Source organism: Phoenix dactylifera, chromosome 18 (genome assembly GCF_009389715.1).
Source record: "Phoenix dactylifera cultivar Barhee BC4 chromosome 18, palm_55x_up_171113_PBpolish2nd_filt_p, whole genome shotgun sequence".
NCBI classification, from domain to species: domain Eukaryota; kingdom Viridiplantae; phylum Streptophyta; class Magnoliopsida; order Arecales; family Arecaceae; genus Phoenix; species Phoenix dactylifera.
In genome coordinates, this window is record NC_052409.1 from 6,112,998 (window position 1) to 6,135,985 (window position 22,988).

At 37.2% G+C, this 22,988-nt stretch overlaps 3 protein-coding genes across 5 annotated transcripts; 1 reads left to right on the forward strand and 2 right to left on the reverse strand.

Annotated features, from left to right (window-relative positions):
* The first annotated feature begins 5,641 nt into the window (after positions 1-5,641).
* On the forward strand, positions 5,642-9,084 carry LOC103722562 (UDP-N-acetylglucosamine transferase subunit ALG14 homolog). Of its 3 annotated transcripts, none has more exons than XM_008813164.4 (7): positions 5,642-5,851; positions 5,935-6,116; positions 6,422-6,567; positions 7,638-7,787; positions 7,868-7,927; positions 8,323-8,523; positions 8,663-9,084. In XM_008813164.4, exons 2-6 carry the CDS (start codon positions 5,963-5,965, stop codon positions 8,497-8,499), a joined length of 687 nt encoding a protein of 228 aa, XP_008811386.2. In that variant the 5' UTR covers positions 5,642-5,851; positions 5,935-5,962; the 3' UTR covers positions 8,500-8,523; positions 8,663-9,084. The 3 variants fall into 3 exon arrangements, with proteins under 3 accessions (XP_008811386.2, XP_008811385.2, XP_038971451.1); XM_008813163.3 differs by having other exon boundaries at positions 5,643-5,817; positions 5,908-6,116; XM_039115523.1 differs by having other exon boundaries at positions 5,644-5,817; positions 5,908-6,116; positions 8,669-9,084.
* Positions 9,085-11,675: 2,591 nt separating this feature from the next.
* Positions 11,676-14,548, reverse strand: LOC103722563 (probable purine permease 11). The gene is made up of 2 exons (XM_008813166.4): positions 14,372-14,548; positions 11,676-12,991 (listed from the first exon to the last, which is right to left on the reverse strand). Exons 1-2 carry the CDS (start codon positions 14,406-14,408, stop codon positions 11,886-11,888), a joined length of 1,143 nt encoding a protein of 380 aa, XP_008811388.2. The 5' UTR covers positions 14,409-14,548; the 3' UTR covers positions 11,676-11,885.
* Positions 14,549-15,539: 991 nt separating this feature from the next.
* On the reverse strand, positions 15,540-21,152 carry LOC103722564 (ras-related protein RABH1b-like). Its single transcript, XM_039115524.1, has 6 exons — positions 20,896-21,152; positions 18,384-18,454; positions 17,937-18,025; positions 17,658-17,769; positions 16,327-16,417; positions 15,540-16,107 (listed from the first exon to the last, which is right to left on the reverse strand). The coding sequence occupies exons 1-6, from the start codon at positions 21,010-21,012 to the stop codon at positions 15,961-15,963; spliced, it is 627 nt and encodes a 208-aa protein (XP_038971452.1). The 5' UTR covers positions 21,013-21,152; the 3' UTR covers positions 15,540-15,960.
* Positions 21,153-22,988: the final 1,836 nt, after the last annotated feature.

Sequence of the window (22,988 nt, forward strand, 5' to 3'; positions counted from 1 at the left end):
TCTCCGGAATTTTTGCACTTTTTTTCAAATATTTTAATTCAATTTTTTATCCAACGTTTATAGTGGAATCATCTAACGTTTAGTTTTTCTTTTATTTTTTTTTATTTTTTATCTATGTCAGTCTTAGATTCCATGGGCTTATTGTGCGAAAGCTCTTAGGTTGCGGCCGTTATTACAGTTTGGTAGAGTTCTGGCACGTGCCATTCTTTTGGTTATATTTATGAGGAGGGGGAATTGTTTTTTTTTTTCTTTTTGGTACAATGGCTCGTTGCTCGAGTGTAACTACAGCCAATAGAGTCGAGAAAAAAAAGATATAACGTGATGGTGAAGAGGCGGCTACAAAATATGTCCAAAAAATTTTTATCTTCTGAAAGGGAGATATTTAATGGCCATTCCATATAACGTGGTATGGCATGGTGACATTTTATAGGGCATATCTAATAGATGGCCATGATTCGATCTAAAGTTGAAAGAAAGGAGGCTTGGAAATCGGCAATGAGGTTCAGAAAATATGGAGGCACAATGAGTCTTAAATTGCGACTACTAGAAATCTATCACTAGAAAATCAGCACTCTGCACTTCTTAGCATTAACTCCTTGCATGACTTTTACACATTGTTTTTTTATAATATTGTTGAGATATACAATGTAGCAGAGGTAATATGAATGGCTGTGATGTTTTAATTGTATGATTAGAATGATTTGTTATTTTATATTTGATACGCGCAATTTGATAGTCTCATGGATGCACATAGATTGTTTCTCTCTTAAGGTGAAATACAAATGATATAGAGATGTATTTAGTTCATGAGTTGGTTTAATGAGGTGAATATGCAGCAGTAAAAGTTTTTTGCTTTAATTGTAACCATTAGAGCCTATTTTTAATGAGGTACAAACCGCTCTTCGATAACTTGGACAGTTGTTCACCAATCATAAGAAGTAAAAAAAAAAAAAAAAAACTGATGAGAAAGAAACTCAATGAAGAATTAGAAATTAAGATGTACAGTTCTATTTGGAAGGTAATTTTCTTTATCTTTGTTTTCTTGGGAACTCACGATGTTAACTCTCTAAGTGTTTAACTTATTTTCAGTCAAAACCATTTACAGAAATAATCTACAGATAAAACATACTGACATCCAAACAATTCCTCCAAATTTCTACAAAAATATATAAAATATCCATGAATTATTAGTTGATCGATAAAGCTGTTGTAATGGTTATAGATACATCTTTGATATCCTATATTTTGCTCAGAGGCAAAGATCTTGGACTGCGGTTAAAACTTGATGTATAAAAATATTTATTTACTTAAGAAATATAACAAATGGCACAGTTAAAACACCATAATCACAAAGAAAAATATATTTTTACAAGTTTTTTTTGGCTTAGTTTAATTATTGAAGGATTTTTTTTTACTGTAAATTTATAAACTATTTTGTTTCACCTATAAAAGATAAAAATAAATATCTATTCAATACATTCAATTTTTTTCTTTTATTTTTTTTAAAATAAAACTTTATGTTGCAACGAATCATATATAGAGATATTAATTGAGTATTTTTTTAGATTGCCAAGATCAATTCAGAGAACCATTTGGCCAGGGGAAAAATCTTGAATTATCAACCGAAATTTCAATAATCTGGAAGATAGTGTCGCATGAACAATCTTTGCTGAAAATGAAGTGTTTTTTTTTCATCTAATAAAGCTTTTAATGCCACCCTCCTTTTAAGTTGTAACGTTCTGATTTAACGGGCCGGGGCCGTTATCACGGCGTCCCTCATTGACGATGGGGAGTTGGTGGGAACATTAATGGCTGTAGTGGGCGTCTGACACTCTGACACGTACCCTGCACGGAAGTGGGACCCGCGCACTTGTGCTCACGGAATCCACCTCGGGCTTCCTTATATCAGGTGCGATGCACCTCCATTTGACTTAAAGAGTGCTTACGAGCGATGACGTGATGGGAGATGGGGAAGGTTTTTGAATTGCGTTCAAAGTGGTGAGAGGAAATCTTCTGGCAAAAAAAAAAAAAAAGTGGTGAGAGGAAATGCTGATTTTGATCATGATGGAGTGGTTGTGTTTGATGTGACACTCTGATCGATTGGATTGGTGATGGTCGGCTCAGCCCAAGAAGGTAAATAAGGCAGACTGGATCGTCTTCTTTATTGTCTGATATTTTAAAAATTTTCGTTACATTCTTTTTTTTATATTTTTTACTTTTTCGTTGCTTGACAGATTGTACTTACGTTAGAGTTATATGAAATGAGTAGCCATTTTTATCCAAAAAAATATTTTTTTTAAAGATGGATATATCAAACTATATGACTTCGAGCACATCTAACCAGGTCAGAAAATAAAACATTACGAAATGTCCTAAACAAATCCTCAACTCGAATCTACAAGGTACCACTTGCATGGTTGGTCGTAAGCGGCCATCCAATTTGCAGCACCGTTAGCCTATCTAAAAATATGCTTGGCCTCAAGAGCCACTCCATCTTCATCCATCGATCAAATATTACACAGCAGAGGATGGTCCCTTTTAAGCCGCTCGGGCTTTGGATCCAGATCTGGCCTATCACGGTGATCGGGTCCCCATAATATCTTCTTTGACCTTATAACATCTATGCAATTGGAGACTTTTGATGGTGAAAGGGCATGGGATGCATCTTTTTGATGCGTGTGCACTTGGTCCTCCCATAATAATTGTGACAGTGGAAGCACATGAGATTACATCTTTAAGTTAAATGTATACCAATTCTTTAAAAAAAGGTTTTTGAATGTCAATTTTAAAAATTTGACAGCACACAGACATATATATATATATATATATATATATATATATATATATATATATATATATATATATATTGAACTTAGTGGAATTAGTTATTTTTTTGGAGAAATAAGTTTGTGATTTTGTTTTGGGTAATCATGATTCTTTTTACTACTATGGTATTTGTGAAGCATAAAGTAATATTTTATGAGCATTTTTTTGGGCAAAAATGTAAATGAGTTAAATTTTTTAGAGTAAATAAGCATATATTAAAATATCCATGCAAAAATAATCATGTATCTTATAAATAGAATTTATCCATTCTTTTTCGTAGTTCTTTCTTTTACCTTTTTCGACTTGTCTTGCATATGCGTCTAAAAGCAGGCAACTGTGGTCAGATCCAATGCACAACCCAAATATAGAGCATTAACGCAATGAAGAGCTGGTCTTTTTTTTTTTTTTTTACGCACAAACAAGACATTCTAAAATGCTTTCGCTTCATGTTGCATGCATTCCACCGACCGCAATAATACAATTAAAGTGCATTGGATGCTCAAACATCATGTTTACTATTAATCCCATCCTAAGATGCATTGGTTCACGTTTTCAATGCATAATTAACAATGTTATTTAAGTTGAAGTGTTTCACCTAATCTGACTAAAATAATATATATATCATTATGTGCTACCAAGAAACTTCCGAATTAATTGCATGCAAATTTCAACGCAATGATTGAACAAATCTTTGGATCGAAGTTAGGGCACCTTTTGCTATCAAGGTCATTAGGATGACTCGTGGACCAAGCTCAGCTGGACATTGGCAGCAACATGTCTACATGGGAGACAACACATCGCCATCTTATAGGAACGTAGATGTAATAATTCAGAATTTTTTTCAAAATGGCTAGTCGAAAAATATTATTTGGGCTTCTTAGTTCTGTATAAATATCTAAGATTTTCTCGGCGAATAACTGATATGGGACTAAACACACGTCCACATGAGTCCTCATATATTCTCCTCATTTAATTTCTGACTTTCTCGTCGGGCTAAGAATTTAAATCCATTCAAATTTAATCGCATGCATCACGATAGGTCTGCGGTCAGCCTTCATTAACTCGTGCTATAGTGTTTCTTAGTCCGCATAGACTATGGGCCGAGTTTGCTTTAATACTATTTGTAACAACTTAGGAGCTTACTCAAAATGATTAGCCGAAAAGTATTATTTGGGTTCCTTAGTCCTGTATAAGTACTCAAGATTTTCTCGACGAATAATCGATGTAGAACTAAACACACGCCCGCATGAATTCTCATAGTGGATATGAAACACCGTAACCTCTTTGCCAATGACTTCAAACATGAAGCATGGTGGCTGTCAGTGGAGACCCTTCGTACGTAAGAGTTGGGAAGATGGCACAGTGATTGAGACTTTTGGTGTAGTAGCTATTTTTCGTGGGACTTTGTGGCTATATGCCATTTCTTTATGACAGCCTCTATCTCCTAGCCTCTTTATGTCAATACAAGTAATTTATGCCCCTCATAGAGCAAAATCTGATCCAATTTATCATAATCAATTAATTAATATGTCAATACAATGTTTTTGTCCGAGCCAATAGCGTAGATGTTTCAGAGAAGATGGGTGGATTTCAGAAGTGAACTAGTAAACTATTTTTTGGTACAAATTTCTAGTGAATAGATCTTTATGTCACTTAAAATCTCCATTATATGTATATAATGCAAGCTTGCTGCAAAGGAAGCAAGTTGACTAACCATGAGACCATCACTTGATTTCTATCAAGCGAGCACACTCGATCATGATAAGATTAATTTATCTATCTATAGGACCTGTCTTCGGAGATAGATCTATTGGATGTGCAGAATTAAAGATCAAGAATGCAATAAAAGAGAGACTTTTATTATATTTGGGGCAAAAGTTATTGACGTCTTGATCTTCAAAATCAACTCGACTGTAATCACAAGAACAAGATCTGGATGTGCTTCAAGCTGCCCATGAGTAACATCTTGATTTTCCAAATTCAACTTCGAGTATTTCTGATGGGGAGGACCTTACAAGTACTCTCGGATGAATTAGGGATCAAGTCTGTGGATAGATGGACGTTATCTCCACTATGGTTATGTAGAATTTATCGCAATGATCACAAAAAATATCTCATCATTCGGAGGCTTATTTTGAATCAGAGTCCAAATCAAATTAAAACAACTAAAACAAATTCCTATGTGTGTTGGTGTGGACCACATCCAAATGGGCTCAATCGGATAAATTTCAATAACTTTCTCTTCCATAGCGAGGAACTTTCTATGTTACGAATATCTTGCGCATCTATTTCACAAATATCTTAAAGAAAAGAGCATGTATCTATAATTATGATGCAACCAATCAATGATGAAGTAGATGGATGGGGATTGTATCTTTCGCACAAAGGAATCACCTTCCTTTGCACGGATCTACAGTTGGACTGAGCAACGATCGCTTCGAAACCTATGCAGATGAATGGAGAAGTTTGGAGTGCTTTAAGATCTATAATAGGCATGGTCAAACGGTTAGCATTGTGAAAGAACATCAATCATTAAACTCGAGCCCGAATCGCCTTGACGAGAATAAGCTGAAAAAAATCCAGATCCAATCTACTCTATTTGGATCAGACCTGGAATTCACCTGATCCACTTGGATCGAAGCCAGATCGAGCACAGCCATTTGTAACCGGCGATTACCCAAATTGAACGCCAACCGGGTTTTCTGAGCACGTACACAAATTATACAGGGGTTAAATGGTTCATGGAGGGCTCTAATACCCATTTTGCCCCCCTAGGTCCAGTACGAACCCGGTTCGAGTACGCCGTGGGTGCCCAATAGAGTCGACTTCTGAAGACCTTCTTAGCTTCTCTTTTGGGGAAGACGACGAGAACCGGGGGAGAGCTAGGGTTTCTAGACGTGGCCTCGCATCACGAAATCCAGCGTTCCATCTGGCGCCGGAGAAGATCTTCAGCAACGGAAACAGAAATTCCGGCCAGATTCTCCGGCTTCGGTGTCGTAGCCCCAGCCCAATTTCTTTCTTTTAGGTTTGTTTTCACGTGAAGCTCTGATCTTTCCGGTTGTCTAAATGTTTTATTGGTAGGTAATTGTCGAAACTTTGGATCGCCAGAATCCTCAAAATTCGGTTTTTTGGAGATATGTGGCATGAAATTAGCGGAAATTTCTGCTACGTTTTCCCAATTCTCGTCGCCGCCATTGTAGTTCGTGCGGCATATGTGTTGTATTGGACTGGAAGATCCCTCAGAGCCTCTGCATCAGAGAGAGTTAGAACTCTCATTGTTCTCGGGTCAGGTATGCTGAATTTTCAAAAAATATTATGGATTTGATTGTTGTTTGTGGATTTCTTTAATGGTTAGGATGCCAAATTCGGAGATTTATAACGTTTTCTATTACACAGATTATTATTTTTTGCATTGATAAGTTTGATAGATCTATGCAAGCCAAATTGTTTAAACTTCATGTTTCATATGCTTCTATTGAAAGTTTTGGTTAAATATGCAGCGGATATGTGAGAGGGCAGCAAGGAATTATACTGAACTTAATGTTTATATATCATTGTATTCATTTATCTGGTAATTTCTGTAATGGTAATGTAGGAGGCCACACGGCGGAAATGCTTAGCATATTGAATGTGCTTCAGAAGGACAAATTTGTGCCTAGATACTACGTTGCAGCTGTGACGGATAACATGAGCCTTCAGAAGGCTCGCGTTTTGGAGGAGTCGTTGGTCCAGCAGGGGAAGGTACAGTTTGCATGGCAGTTCTTTTTTTTTCACATGAAAAGGCGGGGATTGCAAGTATGTTAGAAACGTAACTGAAAGTTAAAACATATATTTGATTGCATGACAAGTTTTCCATCTTGAGGATTGTTGAAACTTAGTTGTGTTCTCAAATACTATAAAACGACATTATGTTGTTTTCCTTCTATTGTTAGCTGCATTTTTAAGATGGGTATTGCTGGTTTATAACTTTATATTGAAATCATGGGATTAATTAACAAATTATGAGTTTTTGTAATTTTTTTCTTTAGTTCTAACTGTAAGGGACACTCTGAAATCCTTACTACTTGTATAGTTCTGTTTTGTTGCTTAACATCTAGATTCAACTATTGTTTAGTCAATATTCTGGCCTCTGCTCTGCGAGTAATTGGATTTTGTTTCATATAATTAGCAGAATTATGAACTGTAGATGCAGGGGGTCTTGTGATCGTCTATGTCCTTTCGCATTTGTTATAAGAAGGAGGAAGAGACTGTAATTAACAGATCACATTTTACAAAACTAAATAGAGATAGGTATGCCATTATAGCATGAATTTACCTTTTGTTGGAAATGCAGAACTCATTGTGAAGAAGGGGAACCAATCCTTTTATCTATTCTTTGTGCAGGAGCTGCAGAATGCGTTTTCATCTATTACATGGTCTAGTGTTGGATGTCAATGTGCTAACTGTATATGATTAAACCTTTCCTGCATGCTTATCTACATAACCATAGAAATCCATAACTGCATCTTTCCTCTGCCACATAAATTACCTTAGCTTGAAAAAATACGGTAAGTGATGAAAAAGCACTCGAGTAAAACTCAAAAATTTATACAAAATGTGGTAAATGGCTTGCCCAAAAAATAACTATCTATTATTGTTCATATAATGAAGATTACTTATATCTGGTAATTGATACCACCCTTGTAGATACTGTAGCACATGCAATAATGCTCTTCTAGTCATTATATGATTCCATTTCTTTTAGTGCTATCTAAACCATCTTTCCTGTAACCTTGTTGAATAGCTGAATTTGCAGATGATTTTTGTTGCAGAATAGTGGAAGAGATATCTTAGAGGCTGCTCAGTTCATGCAGATTTATCGAAGCCGTGAAGTGGGTCAGTCTTATTTTACCTCCATTGGAACAACTTTGATTGCAATAGTACATGCACTGTGGTTAACATTACAAATTAGACCTCAAGTGGTATGATTATTATACGACCCTCATTTCATCAATTAATTATTGTATCTGGAACCAGAAGACCACTTATCATTCTTATCCAGATCATCTGTAATGGTCCTGGGACCTGCATTCCGCTCTGTGTTTCTGCGTACCTTTTCAAGGTTAGTACTGCTTCAGTCATACTTAATCATTGGAGGCTACCCTTGTACTTCTCAAACAAAAGATTATTTCACTGGTGTAAAATCCCTTTTTGATAACATCTGGAGCTATATTTTCCAAAAAAACATTTGAATTTTTGTTGTCTTCTTTTACTTGAACAACCTTATGAATTTCTTTTACTACTGTATGATTTTCTTTTACTGGACAAATGACCTCCTTCTACATGCTCCTGACAGCTGCAAATCAGAATGTTTGGTTTACCTTAGGTGTTAATGTACTTTTGTGATCCTTATTGCTGTTCTGCAGATGAATACACTCAAAAAGATTGACGTTTATGGTATAATTATCCATAGCATATGTATTCAGTACCAAACTTGTTTAGCTTATACTACTGCAGGTACTCGGCCTCAGATGGTCAACAATCTTTTATGTGGAGAGCATTGCAAGAGTTAGGAAGCTCTCCTTAAGTGGCTTGTTTCTCTACAAGTTACACCTAGTTGATCAATTTGTTGTGCAATGGCCCCAGTTGCAAAAGAAGTATCCCAGAGCACACTATGTTGGTCGTCTGATGTAAAATCTTTGGCTCGTGCTGACCCTGGTATTTCGTCCATCTCCATCTCGAATTTACTGACCTTGTCGAGAACCTTTAAAATACTTCCAATTCAACTGTAAATAATTATAATATCTAATTGGTTTCTTGTATGCATGGTTTCTGGACCGCTGTACATTGGTCAAAGCAACAGAAGATCCTCGATGAGATCTACACCTCCAGCCAAAGTAATCTGGGCTTCTCCATAAATTGGGGAGCAATATTTTCCCATGAGCCTCCAAAAACAGAAGCAGCAATAACTGTCTAACCGACGTGGTCGATGGTACAATTCAATCCAAGCCTAGATTTTTTAAGACTTATGATTTTGATAGCGGTAGAATTTTTTGTTTTAGCCACTTGGAGAGGGGAGTTCTATGTGATTTAAAAGTAGGATATCTCCCATCTGTGGGATTGTGTATTATTTATTGGGCCACTTCAACCCACTTATATGCTGTTGCTATCACCAACCCAATTATCTGATAGTGCTGCTATGAATTGAACTTGCCATGATAGTGCATTGACTATGAAACTGTTTTTCTTTTTCGAAGTCAATGGATGCTTTCATGATTACCATGGTGCTATTTTCCAGCATTCACACAAAGCATGAAGCTTCCTTTTCCACTTATGTTTCTGATGACTTCCAGATTGAAATTGGGATTGTTATCCCTCTGTTGTGATCATGGTTCACTTACATTTGCAGATCATCTCCGACCATATCTAAGTGATCATTGGTAGAATCATGAGACAAATCATATCCATCTGATTCTTAGCCCTTACATGCACTGGGTAGATGAGAATATATCAATCGAGAAGTTATTGGTGGCTCCAGTATAACTATAGTTATGAGGAGGTTAAAATAGAATAATAGATTTATAAAGTAGTTTATGGCTTCTCAAGAAATAAGTTCAGCCACATTATTCACTTTTCATTGTATTGTTTTTTTATGGCGGAGTTGCAGTTTTGCCATGTGGGGATAACTAGTTTCGGATAGGAAATGATATAAATTTTATAAAAATTGCAGGGGATTCAATGAAATTTCAAAAAGAATAGGACTTCACTTAAAAGAATTAAAATCACCACAAACATTGATCATCGTAGACCCATATACTATCCATGAAAACAAATGTGAAAGGACAGCTACCACAAACAGAAGTGACTATGAGAACGATATCAGCAACCTATGTCTGTCACCAATGTAAAAATCTGCATATATTTTGTACAAGTCATGAATAATGTGCAAGAGTTTATATAATCAGCGTATTGAATTGTGTCAACCTATTTCAATGGCATGTGCTTTAACTTGTGAAGGCTGTGCCTGTGTTGGAGGGTTTGAAATCAATATTGCCTCTTCAGCCATGCAATCTGTTTATAGAATATTCATGAAAATCTCAGTTACTGGAATACTTTAGAGTTGGTAGAATCATCCATATGATAAAAAAGAGAAACCGTGGATTTGAGATTTGATTTTAAATATTCAAAATATTGTCACCAGAATTTATAGGCTGCAGACAACTCATACAAGAGCTTTTTTTTTTTTCATTCATGAACTGTTTTTTCCTTTTTACCTCCTTTTATCCCATTCTGTATATTGTCAAGTAATGCCTGCAGGCTTATCTATCAGTTGTCTATTACACAAGTACCAGATACCCCTTGATTGCAGTGATACAAAGAACCTAGATAGTGACCATTCCTTATGCCAGAAACATCTGAACTTGGTTTAGTCCATCATGTTCTTGCTCCAATTCCTTGTCGAATCCTGTTGATCTTATCCGCCAGCATCTTTGCGTCGCCTTCAACTTAAATCATGGATTACTTTCCTAGGCATGAAGATACCCGATCTCTCCCAGGCCATAATCCACCCAAACCTAGCTGTCAGAATCTGTTCCAAATGAATGGGGACATGGAAGGCACCATTCATCACACATGACAATGAGAGCTTTTGGTGGAAGATGGAGTATATGACAAACTCTCATTTGTCTTGTCCTCCACTGCGATCCCTCTTTCCATATGCAAACTTCAAGCCTTCATTTCCTACAAATCCAATGGCCCCTTTTATTATATTGAGCAGTAGATTTGCAATGGAAGAGACAAGTAATCAAGAAATAAGACATGTACCGAGAAACAATCATCCTAGGTTTTATGCTAATCATGTTTTTACAGTTTATAACTTGTACTGATCTTATCATATTATGTAAATCATGAACTATTCTCGCTTTTGTAGTTTATCACTCACAAGTTCGTTTTGCAAATTTGGAAATTAATTCCAGGAAAAAGAAGAATATTTTGAAATCTCCTCTTTGTACAGAAAACATGAGATTTGCTACCATGGCTTGATATAAATGACGACATCGACTACGCAAGGCTAGCACACCTTTAAAATTTTCTCCTCATTCTTGTCACACCTAATTTGGATTCGGCATCTTAGTTGGATTCTATCCGAACCCTGAATTTTTTTGTTTGTTTCCTTTCTTATAGAATTATATTCCGATGGATATTATATGATCTAAGTCATTATTAAGCTATTATAAATTCACTATCGAGGATATTTTTTGCCATCAAAATTTTTATGCCCATAGCCCCACCGGTTTGATTATGTGAATCCAGTAATGAAATGGTTTGACAGTTGTTATGGTTATGGGGAGTGGCTTCCAAGTCCCAACCAAATGTACTGGATTGAGCTTGCAATTCAACTCCAGTCGATAGGTGTTCGACATAGTAGTAACAAGTCTCATCCTGGGGTTGTACCCAGTGGCAGTTTTATGAATTTTTCTTCCTCCCAGTGTTTCAAAGTGTTCCCAAAAAAATTGTAAAGCAATGTGGATATGCCATGTGATGAAAGATTATATACCATGTCATCAAAAAATAATTTTAGCACGCACATACACATGCATGCAAGTGTGGTCTGAGGGAGAGGTGAGTTGGAGATTTTTGTTGCTATGGTGTTAGACAGTAACTCCAGTTCAGTCCATTTTTGCCAAAACCTAGGCATAAATTTCAGGCATGGACCTGTATCACATGTCTAGATCTCATTAGCATAGCATTCAGTTAGTGCAATGAGTTTTTTGTTGAAAATAATTAGAGCTAATGAACTCATGAATGATGCTAGACCAAGAACCAATACTCTTTCCTCCAAAAAATATAGAAAACAGCATTCACATTTATTTTTAAAAGTTTTAAGCTCTTTCAGTTTTTTTAATCAACAATGTGACTCATGACACAAAGAACAGTATCATATATCTTCCTTTTGAGAGAATTCATATGCATCTTTCTTCGAATACATGATCACTGATTCCCATGAATGGAGGATAGGAAGACAGCCAACCAACTCATACCTAAGAGAAGAAGAAAGTTAAAGGTGACCACCTATTTTTCTATGGAGGGATGGAAACACCTGACCCAGCCTCTGTATCACTTCTAATGGCCCTTTTGGCCTCACTGTCATCAAGATACTGCTGATAAATATAAGAAATGAACCCCCAAAGAGCAATCAACATGGCCATGACCTTCACTCCATCCATCTTATCATGAAAGAAGATCACAGCAAAGATTGGCACCACAGGTAGACCCAAGGTGCTGATCACATTAGAGAATAGAGAGGACACCACAAAAACCAAACCTACTATCCCCACGGCGGCCACCTGCCAAGCCACTGCAGACCACACCAATATCATCACATATGACACCCTCCCCTTCCCAAAGCCATCCATCTCCCCCTCCAACCTCCTCCACTCTCCACTGGCAAACAGCCCTGCCACAGTGGCAGCGCTTGCGACGAACGATGTCCAAATCTGCATCCGCAGCACGACGGAGAATGTCTCGGTCTTCAGAACCGTCTGGAAGGTGAGCTGCATTAGAGACAGGATCAGTGAGTAGGTAGCTGATGCTCCAAGTGTCAACACAAATCCTAGTGGATACTTCTCTTTAGGGATATATTTGGAGTCCTCTGTATTGGATTGGATCCCCAGGAGAGCAGCAGAGAATGTTAAGAGCATGATAGAGTTGAAGATGAGGGGAGGGATCTTTTGTGAATTGAGGAAGTAGGCGAAGACTGCATTGAAAGCCAGTTGAGTAGCACATAGAAGGGAGTAGGTCGAGATAGGAAGGTACAAGAGGGCATAGGAATACATTAAGTTGTCTGCTGCTACCATGAGGCCTAACGAGATGTATATGAATGCAATGTTAGTGATGGGCACACGGGCAAAGGAGGTGGTAGAAGTGGGTGAAGGGAAGAGAAGAAGTGGAAGGAAGAGGATTGGATAGCCTGCAGACGCGACAAGTGTGAGCATCCATTTGCTGCTGCCGCCTTCGTTGTAGTAGAGCCTCCCGAGAAGGGTGCCCACTGTTTGGCCAGCGACGAGGAAGAAGATATTGAGAGCCACCATGAGCCACCACCGCCATTGTTTGAACGAGGAGGATGGTTTCGGTGGTTGATTGCCGGCGGTTGCATCTTTATGGAGGCTTTGTTGTTCTTGAGTTCCTTGGAGTGCAAAATATACATGCAAAAGGAGTGTTATCAGTTCGCATTTTAACACTAAATCTAGCACACATGAGGATGAATAGTGTTATATGCCATGAATTAGTTCATATATTTCCTTGAGAAAACATGAATTGCATAATCGTAGTTGATCATACAAAAGACTGGAATGCTTATCTGAAAATTGATGCATCGCATCATTTGGAGCTGCATCCATATCATTTCATTCTATAGATGGGAAATTTCAAATAAAATGATGGCAGCTGCTTCATTAAAAGTTATTGATTATCTACTACAATCTGGGAGAAGAATGCAGAAAAGACAGTTTTGAAATTGACAATTGAAACAACCTACAGGGTGGCTGGCCTCTTCTCACATAATTTTGAATTTAAATTTGAAGAAACCAATATTTAGAACATGGCTGTTCCAATTGTCTATGTTGTTATGAAGAAAACTTTGTAATTGGAGAGATCTTCGAGAGAGATGCATCTATGCGATGTCATCACGGCGGAGAAGCAGCTGGTCTAGTAGTCCCATGCAGTCAGGTAACTGCAGAGTTCAAAATCCTTGATAATCTAGTGGACTAAGATATTAAAATTCATATCTCAAATTACTTATGGAAATGTATAATAATGTATGGTTCAACCATATGGCGCTAGAAGGTGCGCAGGTTCAAAAGAAAGTATTAACATTATTAATATGAAATTTACAGGACCTCCATGGCTCCATCTTAATATAACTGTCACTAAAATATTCTTTGAGAAATTCTTCATCGGAGGGTCTGAAGATTCTAAGACTGCGAGAACATGCATTTTTCATCACTAATGATAAGATATATTCATGACACAGCTATATAATACAAAGTTTTGATAACTGACACATCTAACTCAAGTTTGTATAGTTTTCCATCTGTAAACTTGTGTAATTTAAAATTTGTGCTAACAAAAACTATTTTTCTTCTTTGAATATGACATTGTAAGTTGAACAATTTATGCTAGCTCTGTGCACTTGTCACCCCAATGAGCAACCAAAGGGATCTCATATTGGATTCTAGTAACTACCAGACATATATAATAGTAGACGCAAGCAATTGCCACACGATTCGTAGACTTTCACACCATCTCACACCATTCCCAGACTTGCAGTTTGAATGGACTGATGTTTTAGGTGAATCCATGCGAGCAAGCAATGGTTCTTTGGATTAGCCAAAGCACTCTTGGACCAAGAACTATCACAAAGAGAACAGGGAGTGCATGAGGAGCCCTTTAGCACACTTACGTAGCTCTCAAAGAGCTCAAGTTGAGTGGGCTCTCTCTCGAACAAATAAAGATAACATACCACTATATTTAGATTTCTTAACAGTTCAAAGAGAGAAGTACTAACCTCTGATTTGGAGTTGAATTTCTCCGGCATCCCCCATGTCTGGCAGTTTGGAAGACCCCCTACGAGTTCGTAAGACGGTGGTTCAGTAGAAGGAGTAAAGAGAAGGGAGAAGCAGAAGAGAACAGAAAGAGCACCGGCAATTACTGCAGATTTTTAGTGGGATATTTTTCCTCATCATTGACACAGGCTTAAGACTTTGTGGACAGATGCCGTCACTGGTTTGGTCTCTTTGAACAGTGACAAAGATGTCAGGCTTATCATATAAATCTATCGAGTATTCTGCTGTATGTATGGTTGGTGATGATTGGGTTGAAAACTTGGCCTTATTGTTCAGAAAAGAACTACAAAGATTGAATCTCGGACCCACCGGCACACCAAGGTAGACCAAAATGATGCAATCGTATGCTTGCAACGCAACTTGCTCTCACCCATACATGGTCTTGCACAATGGCATCATCTATTTTTCCATAAAAATGGCATTAAAAAGTGCAAATAGGAGGGCTTAACAAGGCAAAAGTGATGTCAACATTTCAAATGCTTGCATAGAAATATCCATGCACAGCTCATTGAGTCATTGTCAAACTCCACCATCATTGAATAAAAGAGTTGAATAGAAACGTAACATGCGGCGGGTTCCTTTGGGGAAAGGAGAAAAAAAAAATTGTTCCATTGATGACGGTAAATCAGTAACTACAGAAGGGTAGTTACTCATCTGATGTTGTGAATATACACATTGATAACATCACTAGAAAATTATTTGATGGTTAATTAGCACAATCTGTAGTTCATATGCTAACCAGTGAGGTTCGCCATCTTTCAACAGTTTGACCTAAATGCGATCGTTACCTTCAAACAGCTGATATTCAACTGCATCAAGATATATCCCAAACTTGATGTCATAGTCAACCCAGCCATTCTGCATACCGCATGCACAAAAGTAACCATTGCAAACTGGGATATAATCCATAAGAAATCGATGAGAAATGTACTCAGGTAACTCCAAAGAATCAAGCTTTCATGATGACTAGCAAAATAAGAATACATCCACCAGCAGCAGTCTTACTGTGTGGAAGCCTGTGAAGGCTAGGCTGTCGAGACCAGCAGCATTGACACATTAACACAAACCAATACACCCCTTTCACAAAGCAGTCTTGGCTGGAAGCATATATAGTTCATAATGTTGTTGCTGGCAATGCTCAAAAATATTTATCATCAATGACCCATGTTAGGAAGTAAACCATTATTCAACTCTCTTAAACAGTACTAAAGAAAGATAGGAGTTCACCAAAAATCTAAAAGCTGGATTCTAGTCCAACACACACCTCTACACAAGATTCTTTGGATGGTCAATTATGAATAGAAAAATGGGAATTCTATTTACATGCTTGAGAGAATTTTTACTTTGAATCATGAAGCTGGAAACTGATTTAGCCACCATAACCATAATCTCTAGCAAATGCCCTTGACTAGGTTGCATGCTTTGAGGGAAAAACTAATGCCACTGATCAAATGATAGGACGAGCTAGTTCCACCAACTCCTTACAGATGAAGTAATTTAACACACCAACAGATTTTGAACTGGACTGGCATTAGCAACTGCAACCTCCAGATTGCTGCTGTGATTGGGATGCACTTGTAGTGGTTGTCTTGAGATTCACATCAACCATATCCTCCTGTTTTGCTGAGGAAAGATTCTCCATACCTGGCAATGCTGCAGCAATTTTCCGAAACAGTGCCTGGAGTAATTGAAATGGTCATTACACCACCTTTTTCATGAATAACATATCTAATTCCAGAAAAAGAAAAATCATAAAAAAAATAATGTCTTTTCTCATTCATATCATAATTTATCACGCACAGGGATTTGGCACCACATACTCCTGGATCTGTTTTTAAGCCAGAGCATGTCACTTTAATGAAAGAGAACAAAGAGAATTTTCAAGTGGGAGAGACACCTTGACATTGAAGCCAGCTTTGGCACTTGTTTCTATAAACATAACACCAAGATCCTGGGCTTTAGCCTCTCCTTCTTCTATTGAGACTTGCCTGTTGCAATCAACAAACCAAAAAGCAACTATCAAACCATACGTTGTTCATAGGCAATCATTGCAAGTCATAAAATAAGAATATATGAAAGGCAATGTGCAACATAAGCCCAGAGGAGGCCTAGTAAAGTTTGGTGCTAAAATCAATGTTGCATACTCTATATTCTTTTAAAAAGAGGGTAAACTAGTAAGAGTGAGAACTAAGCTAAGTAGCTAAGTCGAAAGGAAGTTGCAAGAAAGAATTTGAAAAAGCTAACACTGCATGTAGGCCTTAATTGAAATGACTGGTAAAATGTCCAGTTAGTCAGTTGTTGATTAATATGGTCAGTAAGCTTCCATAAGAACAGTAATAATTTGGAATGGAAGAGGTGCTGTGGGAAAGACTATATATCATCCATCAGAATCATGATACAAGTTCCCTCACAAAATTGATTAAAATACGGCAATATTTACCAAATAGTAGCACAAATAAAGCGGTGATACCTAGGTACCTATTTCATTTCCTAGAAGAGAATAAGCTATTCCCCATTACTTCACCTGAGACCTGATTGTAAATAAATTTTGAATAACAAGAGTGAGTCAAGAATTACCAGAAAAGGAAAAAAAGTAAAAAACCATCAACCGACATCCGTATGCTGTTAACTCAACCCAATGGCCCAACCTCTCTCTCTCTCTCTCTCTCTCTCTCTCTTTCTCTCTCTCTGTGTGGAGAGAGAGAATGAGAGATCCCCAAATAATTTGTTTGAACAGAACTAAACAGAGAGATACATAGATACCACCACAACAATAAACAGTCTGGACTAAAACTAAACAGGGGAACCTTAAACTACAAGGCTAAGGAAAACTGCCCCTAGACACAGTCCATTAAGAAGCACTGCATCCCAACAATGGTAAGACGTTCCTAGAAAACCCTCCTTGACCTGAATTTCACCTAATCTTATGACCTAGAACCTGCCTATTTTGTTCTTGTAGACAACAAATGCTTAGCCTCCCTTCTCTAGCACCCTATGTTATCTCAAGAAGTTAATCTTTCCAAGAATCTTTTCCCCTTGCTCATCCAAGCACGATAAATCAAATAACTTGATGCCCTTCACCCAGTCCAGTGAATATTTCCTGGTTCTCTATTTCAAGGACTTCCATTCTAACAATCTTCCTATTGATAGAGCCATAACTGATATTAAAAAAAATAATGAGAGTCAAAAATATAAGCATACTATCAGATTTAACTGACACCTGATCACCTTTTGTCAACAAGGTCAGTTTTGTTTCCAACAAGGACAATGATAACATCACCACCCCTCTCAGTTCGAACCTCTTCAATCCACTTTGAGGTGTTCAGGAAAGTTTGTCGGCCTACACCATTAAGATGACAAATCAGTAAGAAGCTTTCTCATGCAACAAAAGATCTACTTCGCATTCAAAGTAGAGTATGAGATAATCCACCCAGAATCTTCCGAGCATTATTATACAGGTCCTAGCTATGGATGTATGCAATATGTGTCTGTGTGGCAGAAACATACTTGCAACATCATACACAATTACTGCAACAGAGGAATCCCTAATGTAGCTTGGAATTAGACTTCTGAATCTCTCCTGGCCAGCTGTATCCCTGTGGACAGACAAAAATAGACACAAATCAAGAACAAGAAATATATGACAGAAGAAAATTATACAAACATGGTTAAATTTATGATCTTTCTAAACAAGGAAATTTTATAAAGTAAAAGGCCAAGAGTTTCCTGTTGTCAATTTCTTGCTTTTCATTTGGCATCTAAACTTATTTGTGGTCCATCTTATGAAAGTTGGGATCCAATATCTTACTAGTTTCCAAAATGGTTGTCATTAATGGAGATCCCGGAAAAAAGTAATTACTATTTCTTCGGTCTGTTTCATGATAAGTTCTATGGAGACTGAAATGACACATTATGCCAATAACCGTTATCGGTAAAACAAAGTTGCAATCCTACCAAAGTTGCAGCCTAACAGTCCGATCTTCAAGGTACATTGTCTTGGATAGAAAATCAATACCAATTGTTGCCTGTCCAATGCAAGAATCACTAGGCATCAGAAAAAAAAACTCTATGCTTACAGAGAATAATTTTGCTGTAGTTGTAAATTAACTAAGGCCAGCATCTCATTCTATAACAGAAGAATCAAAGGAAATGAAATGATAAGAAATGCCAACACAGATCGACAAGACCAATGACAAATAACTCTGGTGCGTAATCAGTATGGCAATCACATATTCCGATTATTTATACAGAAGTATATGCAAATAGCCATAGTGATTAATTCTTATGAGATCCCAAGACAAATTTTATGTCCATTTCTAATCTATAAATGCAAATCTACATGTCATTATAAGTCAAGCAGACCGTACAACTTCATTAATTAGTGCATGTTTAAGTTTTTTTTTTGATGTTTCAGTTTTAGTTTCTAGAAGCAAGAGCAGGTGTGAGGGTAGATTCAGGTGCCGGTATGGGGAAGTGGATCTTTCAACAGAAATAAGAAATATTTAGGAAGCAGGTGAAGCAACAAGTCTCCAAAGATTTCCTGCTACTAAAGTTTTGCTTAATGATCCAGAATGATCTAATGCAAAAGTATGAGAACAGCCTGTTCCTAAGTTTACAATCAATAGATACTCAAAAGAAACAACTTTAGAAACACTGGAAGAAAATATCAATAAGACTGTTGAAGATCCTAAAGATCCAATGTCAAGGATATATTCCATTACTGATTTATTGCTTTTTAAGTATCCACAGGTCAATTTTATAGACCAAGTTCCTTTGACTATCTTGATTCAAGATAGTGAAAAGTTGATCTGTAGTAATTCATGGCAATGCTCCATCTAAAGCCTGGTCATCTTGTATGATAAGGTAAACAGGTTCAACAGATGTTCTCCTTAAATTGATGGTCCAATCACATTGCATGATTGTCCAGCATCACTAAGTTTTGGAGATCAAATGGTAGAGCCCTCACTTTGGAATCAGATAAAGGATAAGGCAATACCACTGAAAAATGAGATACTGATGTTGTCTAGATCTTTGATAAGGTATGGAATTTGGGTTTTCTTTTACTAATATGATTTTATTGATACAATTTTTTTCGGTTTGGCAATTATGCTTAAGCATGCCATTTTAAGTAAAACAATCTATTGTCATGGTTAAGCAAATGACCCACCATTCTTCAACTGTAACATGGATGTTATCTCAAACGGAAGAATAGCAAAAATAGTAGTCTTGAGGTCATCCCCACTCAGCAGGATGTTCATCCCCATCCCAAATTGAAGAACATAAAGAATATTCTTGAGAAAAGGGTTACTTCATGGTTCACGATGGAATGGCCATTGCGTAAGTCATCAAAAGAAGAACAATTGTATGTTCATGTCTCCTTTTAAGCAGTAAGCTCTTCAATCTTAGAGGCACTCAAAGAGTGATTAAAAAAAAACGAAATTAACCCTAAAACCTGAAACCAAACCTAAGAATCAGAAGTTAAATTTTGGGGTTAACAAGTATTTTATGGATAGATACTATCAAAAAGGAACTAGAATCAGTCCCTTCAGACACTCCTAAGAGTAAAAGAATCGAATGTAAAACGGCCATAATCGAAAAGATGCTCAAAGCATATGAAATTAGAGAATCAAGAAATCTTGCTTACTTGCAAAACACCATAAACAATGATAAGTATTCGACTTCTTCAACACTTCTCTCTCTGTTGATACAACAACTACTCTTCAAGTTCTGGTCTATGAAGCATATAAATTGAACAATTAAAGGGACAAGTGGAGCTTGGCCAACATGAAGTGTGTAAATTGATCGAATTATCACAAGTCCCAAACAAGCAACCAGAAAATGACATCAGAAACTTGATAAATTTATGTTTCATGTGGCTTCAGTTTAACCAGATCAGACAAATGGTTATTCAGTAAGGTTATAAATTATCAAAATCTTACTGCAATTCTTTTTTTACCTCGAGACCTTTTCTCACGCAACATTTTCTGGAACATTTTGCATGTCTATAGACATCCTAACATACATAATCCTCCACCTGTACTTGTCTATTGCTCACATCTCTCTCTCTCCCCCCCCCCCCCCCCCCCCTCCTCCTCCCACCCCATGCACATCAAAACAACAGAAATAGCACATCAAACGAAATCTGCAAGAGAGAAAACCATTGCTAAAATCCGATCTCGGCTAAAACCAGCCGACTGCAAACAATTGACGCAATCTAAATAACCGAAAAGCCTTGAATAACTCAAACAATAGCAAAACGCATCCGTCTACCAACATAAATTCCAAAAGGTATAGATTAATCAAGCTCTAATTCTTCAATCAAAAGCAGATAAAAAAACACAGATCCAATCACGATCCCACATCAACACAGAGAATCAAACCCAAAAGATCCCAATTAAAACCGATTTCACGATTTCCAAAACCCTGGATCGATCGATGATCAAGGGATGCTGGGATTCCGCCTCACCTGATAGGTGTTGTCGAACTTGTCGTACATGAATCGGGTGATGATGCTCGTCTTGCCGACGGATTGGTCGCCGAGGAACACCAGCTTGTACTTGGCGAGAGCAGAGACCGGAGCCATTGCCGGAGATCTGGCGACAAAGCCGAGAGCAAAAGCCGAGAGAGCCCGGCCTAGATCCCCTTTCGTTCCTCTCTGTTTTGCGCTCTCTCGGAGCGCAACCTGGCCGTCTTTATTGGGAACCTACGTAGGATCTAAAAATTGTCTGTTTTGGATCGGGACTTTGCCTATATGTCGCTGCTCAGCTGGGTTGTGTTGGAGTTCATAAAATCGAGTTGGGTTTGGGTTAAATCTAGTTGGGTTTGGGTTAAACCCCACCCACTCATAACCTACTTGCCTTTTTACCTGGTCTGCCATGTTTTATCTTTTTACTTAAACCAACTTGAAATAATTAGGGTGGAGCTTGGCCTAATTCAGCTTGACCTAGTGAAGTTTGGCCTAGCTCAACAAAATTCTAGTTATATGCAAATTAGAAATTACGAACGTAGGATAGAATTAGACTGAATTAGGTTTGTTAGGTTATGCGTTGGTGATTACTTTTTTTTTCTAGAAATTAGGGTGGATATAGATTAGCTATTAACTTGGCCTAACCGATCAATTCATGTTGCCTCCCTCACTAATGTATTTCGGAGAAGACTAGGGATTGACTTTGGTTATATTATTAATTTTAATGTAGGATAGGATTAGGTTGGATTAGATTTTTTAGGTTATATTGGTGGTTACTTTTTGTAAGAAATCGGATTGGATATAGATTAGCTATTAACTTGGCCCAGCTGATCAATTTATGTTGTGCCCCTCACTAACTTAGCGCTCGAGCAAGTCGGACTTTAGAATTTCGAAAAAAACTAGGGATTGACTTTGGTTATATTATTAATTTTATTTTAGTCTAATTGGCCTGAACATGTATGATAGAGATAATTATACTGCGTGTGGGCTTCTATCTCTTTCTCTCTCAATACACAAAAAAAAAGGCTTCTCATGAGAGGACCAATATTGGAAATAGATCATTAAAGCTACTTATTGTTCTCCCTCTAGTTGTGAGATAAAAAGAGCTCCATCTTTTAAGTTGAAATGATATTGTCATGACCCTTGACCCCTTTGTTTGAGTAATTGCACTTAGGCAATGGCAACTCAATTAAATTCTAGAAAGATGTTTGGATTGATGACCACCCTCTCTTCATCCTTTTCTCTCGTCTCTATGCCAATGTAGAGAACAAAGAAGCTATTAGTTACCTCATTTTAGAATGATACTTCATCCCTTTAAACTTTCCAATCACAAATCTGACAATGCAGGAATTCAAGGCCCATCCTCTTGCTGGACAAGCCTGAGTTTTCTTTATCAGATCTTCAATGAACTTCTTAATAGTGGAGGCATCATCTTTTCCTCTGTTCCTAGGATCTATCTGGACCCTGTATCCTAGAAAAATTCACATTTTTGTTTGCAGCTAAGTTCTAATTAGGACAGCTAGAAGATTAGGTTGCGTGAGGAGTTAATGCTGTTTGGTTGATGAAAACTATTGGTTTACTATTAAAATAATTCAAAATTTTTATATTTTTAAGGTAGTCCCACATTGGATATAAAACTAAACAAATACCTAGTTCAATATGAATCCTTAATCTTAGATTTTATAACTTGGTTTGCTGAGTGGATAAAGTTTGATTTTTTATTTCCTGACACTTCTCAATTAAGTAAGGGATTGAGAAGAGAATAAATTAAAGTACTAAATGAGTGAACTCAAGTGGATTCAGGAAAAAAGAGAATTGAGAGAAATTATCATCAACTTATTTTGCTGATTTTCACTATATCTAGATTTGGCTGGTTCAATGTCTCTGTTGTTAAATTGTACTTATATCTTGTGAATAGATCGCCATCAACCTAAAAGAAGCGCTTTCATAGCAAGCCTCAAGCTGGGTGGCATCTGTAACTTATTTTATTTGATGTGTGGGAAACTTCCTACTTATCAAATAATCAAGAAAAATAACAATATTAACTAAAAGGTTTTCCAACAGAAACAAATATCACCTCTCCATCCTTACAT